General features: G+C 39.4%; 3 protein-coding genes across 3 annotated transcripts; 1 reads left to right on the forward strand and 2 right to left on the reverse strand.

Annotated features, from left to right (window-relative positions):
• Positions 1-136: 136 nt before the first annotated feature.
• On the forward strand, positions 137-2,694 carry LOC127251907 (MOB kinase activator-like 1A). Its single transcript, XM_051275856.1, has 7 exons — positions 137-355; positions 688-778; positions 905-1,013; positions 1,562-1,655; positions 1,926-2,059; positions 2,133-2,296; positions 2,383-2,694. The coding sequence occupies exons 1-7, from the start codon at positions 330-332 to the stop codon at positions 2,458-2,460; spliced, it is 696 nt and encodes a 231-aa protein (XP_051131813.1). The 5' UTR covers positions 137-329; the 3' UTR covers positions 2,461-2,694.
• Positions 2,695-2,848: 154 nt separating this feature from the next.
• Positions 2,849-6,918, reverse strand: LOC127251906 (O-fucosyltransferase 35). Its single transcript, XM_051275855.1, has 9 exons — positions 6,164-6,918; positions 5,303-5,476; positions 5,140-5,212; positions 4,991-5,061; positions 4,816-4,904; positions 4,510-4,642; positions 4,107-4,339; positions 3,495-3,971; positions 2,849-3,403 (listed from the first exon to the last, which is right to left on the reverse strand). The coding sequence occupies exons 1-9, from the start codon at positions 6,680-6,682 to the stop codon at positions 3,190-3,192; spliced, it is 1,983 nt and encodes a 660-aa protein (XP_051131812.1). The 5' UTR covers positions 6,683-6,918; the 3' UTR covers positions 2,849-3,189.
• Positions 6,919-8,094: 1,176 nt separating this feature from the next.
• LOC127251741 (uncharacterized) lies at positions 8,095-8,967 on the reverse strand. The gene has a single exon (XM_051275590.1). It carries the CDS (start codon positions 8,918-8,920, stop codon positions 8,291-8,293), a length of 630 nt encoding a protein of 209 aa, XP_051131547.1. The 5' UTR covers positions 8,921-8,967; the 3' UTR covers positions 8,095-8,290.
• Positions 8,968-9,107: the final 140 nt, after the last annotated feature.

Genomic DNA, 9,107 nt, shown 5'->3' on the forward strand with positions numbered 1-9,107 from the left:
CATATGTAAATAAATATATATATATATAAATTTTAAATTAGAATCTTGACTGTAGTCTGTATGATATTTGTGGCGAAAGTTAGAGAGACAAGGGGGATTTGAACTTACACGTGGACATCAAAAAGCAGAGGAACGAAGAAGAGGAAGAAGAACTTGGCGGGCGGGCGGTAGATCCTCGACTCCGCACTGCCCCCAGTCTGGCCACAGTTGCGACCAACGTCCGCCCGCGGTTTCTGTCATTTGTGCCTGTATATATATATGTGCGCGACCCTGGTACGGAACATGCATAATCCTTGTTTGATTTTCGGAGGAATTGCTGCTTGTGAACCATGTGCCCTTCGGAGGATGGAAACAGGTTGGTTTATCGTTCGGGAATCATATCTATCCGTGTGTGATTTTGTTGGGAACTTCGATTCAAGTTTATATGTGTGTATGTGCGTACGTAAATTGCGTCCTGCGGTGTTTGATGGAATGTGATTTGTTTTTGTTTGTGCATTTTGCATTTATGTGCTAGACCTGTTCTGAAATTTCAGTTGGTGATTTTGTCGGTAGGGTAGATTTGGGCGTCCGATTGTTTGATTTAACCCAAATTGTATAATTTTGGCGTGAGTTGAATTTGAATTATGTTTGGCGGTGAGGAATTCCAATGCATCGCTGATTAGTGTGACGCTGGATACAATGCTGCAGCACGACCGGAGTCCAGCCAGAGGAGACTCCTTCTGTGAGCAGGGCAGGGGCAGGGGCAGGGGCAGCGGCAGTGCCATTGATGGACAGAACTGTATGTTGTGAATTAGTTTTTTTCATATTCAAAGAGATCTATAGACAAATTCATCCACATGATAAATGCTTGCATCAATTTCTTTTAGATCGAAAATAAGGCAATAACTTTTATTGATTGTTGCAGGCTTCGGAGCTGAAGCAGCTGTTTGAGGCCACACTGGGTGGTGGCAGCTTGAGGGAAGCGGTGAAGCTTCCCCAAGGGATTGATTACAGAGAATGGCTGGCTGTCAATAGTAAGCTTTTTCTTGGAGAATTCCTGCTCTATATATTTCATTGTTGATCCTACTGCATTCGACAGCACAATTAATAGCTGGTGTTTAATGTTATATTGCTAATATATCTAGCTTCTAGAATTTTAAGTTAGTTATTAACACAATATGGAGTGCAGAATGTAAATGTTTGAACTATTTTCCTCATTTAAAGATCATGATTCGCCGTAAATGCCAAGAGCTTGATTTTCGATAGTTCAAGTCTAGCTCAACATTTTATATAATATGTGTATAGTTTCGGGTGTTGGTTTGCACGTCGATATGACAAAACTGCGAAAACAATGCACACTAATATCCTTTTATAAAAGAGATGGATCGCCCTCCAATCGGCGGATTGGATCGTTATACACCTTTTCTTTAGATCCTGTCTTTTATTACCTTTACGGGAAAGAATGATGTCATTTAATTAGATTGTCTTGCTTACGCCGATGATGTAATAAATGACGATGCTTATGATCATGTGAGGTTTGATGTGATCGATTCATCATAACTTCCTTTTATTATGGATGCAGCTGTTGACTTCTTCAATCATGTGAATGTTCTCTACGGCGCTCTCACTGAATTCTGCACGCATTCGACGTGTCCAATAATGTCGGCAGGGCCAAAGTATGTAATCCAATTCTTTACTACCTCATATTCTTTTAACGGCAGTTCTGGTTGCACCACGTGTTGAGTTCAAACATCTTCCCCTCTTTGCGCCGTCTCTATCTCCACGTGTTGAGTTCATAACATCTTCCCCTGTTTGCCCCGTCTCTATCTCCACGTGTCTGCATTATTCTCTTTGATCAGATATACCAAGAATATGATCGATATGCATGCCACATGTTGGGTAGTGTTCTATGGAATGATGGTTGTCTTCTTCTGGATCATGTGCAGGTACGAGTACAGATGGGCTGATGGGATCATCGTAACTGCACCCATCGAAGTCACTGCTCCAGAATATGCTGAATTTCTACTGGATTGGATTGAGGATCTGCTTAAGGACGACTCTATCTTTCCCAAAAACTTGGGTGAGTATGGTGAATTTTTTGTGTTCTTTTCCATTCCCTATTTTGAATTCATGTGCTAATTTTGTTTCCGCAGGTGTGCCATTCCCCCCGAACTTTGAGGTGTTAGTGAAGACCATACTGAAGAGGCTCTTTCGCATCTACGCGCACATCTATCACTCGCATTTCAACATCGTTGAGAGGCTCCATGTAGATGCCCATCTCCACACATGCTTCAAGCATTTTGTTCTGTTCATATGGGTAAAGCTTTCTTTCCTAAATTACAGATACATACAATGAATATTATTCTTGGTTGTAACTGAGTTCTTGGTTATCTGAAAATGCAGGAATTTAGGTTGGTTGGAGAGGCAGAACTTGCACCTCTACATGATATGGTTGATGCCATTGTGAAGGCAGAGCCTTAGAGTGGGGGGTGGGGCATGGTAGGCAGGCCATCATAGAGTTAATACACAGTTAAAAGGAACTTATTACAGTCATCACAAGTCAGATGCAAATTCATATAGTTATTTAAATGTGGCTTTTCATTCTCTTTTAAAATGAATGGGAAGTCTTCATTTTATTTAACCTTTCTGTCCTTCTAATGGTTTATTTTTCTCACCCATTGGTGAACAGTATTGTGTAAGCAAGAAGATGAAGGAATGGCGAATCTTGCAGGTGAAAAAGCTTCATTAGCTGTTTTATTAAATGCTCACATTATAGACTATTTTTCTCCAGAAATACAATATAATCAGTAGTATAGTACACATGACCATAATGGTATTTGGGGGATTGAACAATTTTTGAACAGCTAAATCAGTGGAAAATCTATCAAGTATATATATCAACTTCAATGCAATTTATATATGTATGTATGTCTCTGTATACTTTGGTTCATCACATAAATGACTGCACTTGACAAATCCGCAAAAACTCAGTCTTGCCAGCAGCTACCGAGACTCCACGAATTCTGCGATAGAACTGCCGGGGGGGTTTCCCCCTTCTGGTTAGAGCTGGCTTTGTGCAGCCGCCAACCGGAAAATGTCTCCGGCGAATCATTCAGTCTTGGCAACTCTTGATTGTGGAACTGGATTTTTGTGAGAGGTCCTTAAGGGCTTTTCTCACAGTAGAACCCTGCGAAAACAGCAAGAATTTAGCTAACTGGACCGGTGATCTTCGGGTGTTTTCTGGCAAATACAGCCGGGGAGAGGATTGGCGTAAAAACTCTCTTCCAGTTTTGGAAACTCGCCCGGCTCCCTCAAATACGGCCCTCCTATTCGGTCTTTGTGAAGCTTCTTGACTTTGGAGCTAAATTTCTTCCAAGTGATTTTACCCTCATCAAAATCATCAACCAGTTTCACAAACTTCATCCTGTGTAAAAAAAAATGTTACTGAGAAAAATGAATAGCAATTTATGTGTGTATTGTCGTAGGAAATGTTAGCTCCTTTTAATTCTATCTACCTGTCCGGATTGATGGTTTTCTTAAAGCCCTCGAAGCGCCGGTGACCTTGCACTGCCTTGGCCATGTTGCCATCGTAAGTATAGACGAAAACATCGCTCTCGAGAGCTACAACATAATCCAGACCAGCTAACATATTCTGATGATTCTGAAATGGATTCAACTCTTGCTCGGTTGCCAGCTTTGAGTGGGAAACGATATGTGGGAAAATATCGGTAAGATATTGCATGCTCCCATTCCCGTAAGCTTCGCCTGCGACCAAGTAAATTTTAGTGCTGGAAGGGAAGCCGAGGCCTTTAAGCAAGAGGGCAGTCTCCCGAGGAGTCAAAGGGCAGCCGCCAAGCTTTCTTCTTTCATCACCGTCTATCTCTTTCTCCTTCCAATGGCTGACCTCATATCTCATCTGGCGGAGCTCTTCATCTTCTTCACTGGTCAAATTATGGCTGCAACCTGTAAATGCGAGCATATCCTTCTCGTACCTGAATGGAAATAAAGAATAAAGAAAGTCCCCGAATCAAGTCACATGCCATTGAATTTTGAATAAGTAAAAACTAGCAATTATCCCTCGATGTAACATTGAAACTTCTTTGAGCTATGTAAAAACCATATTGAACCTTAGATGCAGTGCAAGGTAACGGCTGCCATCTTCTCGCATTCTAGACACCAAAACTTTGCCGAGATCTTCAATGGGTGCAGAATACTTTAATGCTCTGTAGTTTACGCGGCATCTTAACTTCTGTATTGAAGTGGATAGTCCATTGTTGGCCAGCCGTGAATCAGTGTGCGTGAAGTAAATTACTTTATGCTGCTTCAGAAGTGGAAGCACCTCTGCCTTATAGTAGCCAGCCTAACCCAAAGGAAAGATTCGTGCGTGTAAAGCTTAATGGGTGTATTGACCATACAACCAAATTGGTTTCAGACTCGACTTACAGGTCTTCGAAAGCAGGATGATGTAAGGGAAAAAATCTGCGACTAGTAGAATTCGAATTGAATAGAAATGACTGATAAGGTTCATACCTTGGACCAAGAAATTGGCGTCTTTGAGAAGGGTTCAATTTCAGCGTATTCGGGTGGCAATGAGTCAACTATATGAACATCTCCTCGCAGTGCCTCAATGAAGTATTGCCAGTCGAAAAGATCTTTGAAACCACTGAACATTATGTTACAGAAAATTTAGAATGAAATGATATTGAGTTGTTGACAGCAGCTATAAACAGCTCGAAAATGTAAGATAATAAGATCAACTGAATGCAAATTTTAGTGACAAGGTTGTTAATGCTATATTATTGATAAAAAATGTCAATCAAGATTCGGAAAGATCACCTGTCGTCAGCCCAATAGGAGCTGTGATCAAGAGAGGGAAGAACAAGTGTGGCCTTCATGATTTTAGCAACAGCAACCATATCACATATCTGCACTCTAAAATTTTATTCATGAGAAATCGATGTAACATATTTTGTAATGGCCTATTTATTATTGAAGTTTATGACAACCAGACCCCAAATCTCATCTGATTTAAGCCACCATTTGCATTTGTGAGAAGGTAGCCATTTGTGTTTGGATCCAGCTCTGAAAATGGCAAATTGTCATGATGAAAAAGGAGAACTTAATAAATCAGTAACAGAGAACAGTCGGAAGAACACTCACTTTTGTGACCCTTCGGCCAATCATCACACTGAGTGAAATTCTCATTGTCAGGATTCAACCATATCTCTGAATGCTGAAAAATGATTGCAAAAGAACAGAACAAACCATAGTTTTCTTAATATCAACTTCTACAAGATAGTTATAATTCAAACACAGGACTTACAGCTATGTCGGCCTTACTATTGTGGCTATCTATCACCTCCGAGGCTACTATGGTTAGCCTTCGCTCCACCTCAATTTCTCTCCTCCCATAATCGCCTGCTTTCTCCACAAAACTAGAATCATGAGAGGCTAGATCACGGCGATCTATATGACTTGCATCCGAGTAATCTACATCCTAGTTGAATTATGAAAAGGAAGATGTTAGAACAGTTGTCGGTATTCCAACACAAGCATGCTAAACATGTAGCGAAATTAACAAGTCATGAAACGTAAATTTTACGCAAGCAACCCCCTACATAATTAACTTTTATTTGAAACCACAAGTTCTCAAAAACATCATCAGCATACATCAATGCAATGCCCAGAATTCTAAAATTGTTAGAGGTGATATTTGTAAACAACAATGTGAAGTGAACATGGCTTCCTCACAATCCATTGATAGAACTATACAATTTATACACAATATAACCCAAAAATACAACACATATTTTTGTCCCTTCCCATTAATCTATATCTAGCAGAGTAGCAGAACATGTGAAGCTACTATGGACAATCCCAAAATAATAATCCATCCTATGTCTTGTCTTCTTGACATTTAGTTACCATTGCCAGCAAACTAGAAGCCTGTTTTTCTATGGAAACCTATTATTGTCAAGCAAAATCAATAAGAGAACATTCACAAGTTAACCTTACTCTGAAGTGATCACACACTGTGATAACGAACTATTTATAATAAGATTAAAAGGGATCGATCTGAAGTGATCAAACTGAATCTTTGCACTGTCAACCATGGAGATTATTTTTTCTAGCAAATTAACTATCAACAAAAAAATCAGAAGTTTAATTCAAATCCATGGATCACCTGATTGTTTCCAAGCCTTTCAATGGCAGATCCAAACCATCCCGTGGCGCAAATCTTGAAGACGCCTAAAAACAAACACACTCCACAGAACATAAAAAACATCCACTGCCCCAATTTTTTCTTCCCTTTCAACTCCAATCCGAATTCCCCCAAATCCACACTCAGATACGAAATCCGTCTCCTCAAATGCGGCCTCTGCGCCACGCTGCTGGCGTGAGCCGTCCTAAAATGCTCGGAACCGTCGCCGGCAACCGGAGTCTCAGATCTGGGTGAGTTGAGCTGAAGATCAATGATCTCATGATGATGTGCGTTGTTGCTGATGCTACTGCTGCTATTCTGTAAGTTGGTATTGCCGGCGCTGCTCTTCGTATGGTTATTGTTTCGCTTAAAGGAGTTCGCTCGGCGGGTCATTGGGCCGGAGAACCTAGGGCTGTTGACACGCTGAGATAAACCGCCGCCGCCGTCTCCATCCGTCGCGGTGGTGTGCTGGTGGTAGTGGCTATTGTGGTGGTGCCCCATTTTTCCGGTCTGCTTTGCTCATCACATTAATCGAATCAATCAATCAATCAATCAAACTCTATCTCATCCTAATGATTAATTGAGCGTTACACTCTATCTTCACTGCTTTAGCTGATTACGTCTGGTGCGGAAGCCAGGATCCAATGGAAGCTCGAAACCATAGAGAGAGAAAGAGATGATAGAGAGAGATACAGTAGACGAGGAAGACGACTGTCACAGACTCACAGTGCTTCAATAATCGGTGTGGTAATTTTAATTTGTTAATTAAATTAAATATTTTAATATGAGGTAATTATCACAAGCCACATTACCCATTAAATAATAAAACGCAGACCGTATTTCAAATAATTACCATAATTATAAATATTCCCTTCTAATTGAAAATATATCAAACTGACCAATAAAAATCATTCGTCACTTAATACTACTATTTATTTACTTATTACTCAAATTTAGCTTTGAACTTGACCCTAACGTGCTATGAATTCAAACTTACACACATGCAATTAATATGGAATTCATTTTCGATTTTATTTTATTTATCGCATACACATTTTGTAAAACGTTACGTGAAAAAGTCAAAATATATTTATACACACACTCGTGTCATTTTCTTTATCACTGCTAATTAATTAATGCAATAAGCCTAAAGACTAATAATTTAAAATGAAAGTAGCATTTCATAAGGGGGGACCGATGCATATATATATATATATTATAAATAATACAGCTCTATTTATATAACATTTTTGAAAATTAAATATTATTTAATTTTTAAAAATATTATATTAATTATATACAATATTATACCTAATACTACTAATTTCTTATTATTTTTAAAATTTTAAAAATCTCAAAAGAAATATGCCTAAACGGAATTATGATGGCATGATTTGCGTGAAATGAAGGGCTTTGGAGTCCATCCTATTGACAGAATACTTATTGACACATCACTAAAATTTTAGAAGGTGTCAAAATATAATAAAAAGTTAAAATTTTAATATAATATAGTTTATAAATTATATGTAATGTGGCAATTTATTACAATATTTTTATAAAGAAATAGTAAATTTTATATTAATATTTAAATTTTGTATTAATTTTAAAATGTTTTAAATCTTGGAAACTTAAAAAATCGCTGTATAAAGGCGACCTTAATGATTGATAGCAAATCATTAGAATGCTTGCTGATTTTTAAATTTTGTAATTAAAATTGCACATGGGTTGTCCTTATCGTGAAATCCACCCGAACCCTCCTCCTTATGTAATCATGATTTTTATATATTTGAAATGTGTACCTTTTAGAAAAAATAAATAAATAATGAATTGAATAAATTGACACAATGCATTTATTTAAATTGGGTCATCGCCGAAAGGAACAAACAAATGAAGAAATACACAATTTATGTGTATATTGCAATTTAAATATGTAACATTATAATAGCAACAGTAAAATAAATACTCCAATTACATTACAGGGCGGCCATTTCTATAGTGACCACAGGAAATAAGGCACAAACAAAAAATTGATGAAATTACACCAAACAATCTATCAATAAAATAATCAATCACAATATACTGAATATAATCGTATTTAATTAACAGCAATTAGGGTTCAGGAAAATCAATTTTGGAGCCATACTTGTTCTTCATCTTCTCATCCAATTCCATGGCCTTCATCTCTGCAATTTTCGCCGCATTAGCCATGGATTCCTCCTGCACTCTCGCCATTCTCCGGCGACGCTTCTCGCTCGCCGCCTCGTGTTCTGCCTCCAGGCCTTCATATTCCCTAATCCAGCAGTTGTGCACCGCGCAGCTCAGGAGCAGAACCCCTAGCTGCGTCACCAACATCGCCATCAGGACTCCGCACTCCAATCTCACTAATAGCTTGGCCTCGCGCGGATCCCTAGGAGACTTGAACATCGCGAGGCTCGATCTCTCCTTGGTGAAGAGCGCGAGGATTCCGAGCAGCTGGCTCGCGGAGGAGGCGAGGAGGAGAGAAATGTGGAATACGTAACAGAAATGAGTGAGCTGAGAGTAGAAGCCGACGAAGGAGCATATGAGCGAGATGAGCGAGACCATTAGGAGTGCCCAGCCGAGAGAAGTCGGCGGATTCCGGAGGGCGATGATCGGAGCAATTGCGGCGGCGGCGAGGATGAAGAGGATTAAATTGAGGAACGAGAGGAGGAGATTGAGGAAGGAGCAGGAGGAGGAGTTTCTGCGTTTGAAGGACGCCATTTTCGAAATTCAAGCTCTGTATGTATGAGAAATTCTCTAGAAAATTTTCAGAATTTATATACGCAATAAAGGTGAATTTGCCCGTTTGGGACGAGAGATTGCAACGGCTACATACAGGGCCCGGTCCGACCGGACCCGGTTCTCGAGGATCATGATTCATCATTTTATTTCAAACTGATAGCCGGTA

Source organism: Andrographis paniculata, unplaced genomic scaffold, assembly GCF_009805555.1.
Source record: "Andrographis paniculata isolate CXL003 unplaced genomic scaffold, ASM980555v1 Contig45END, whole genome shotgun sequence".
In the NCBI taxonomy this organism is placed as follows: Eukaryota; Viridiplantae; Streptophyta; class Magnoliopsida; order Lamiales; family Acanthaceae; genus Andrographis; species Andrographis paniculata.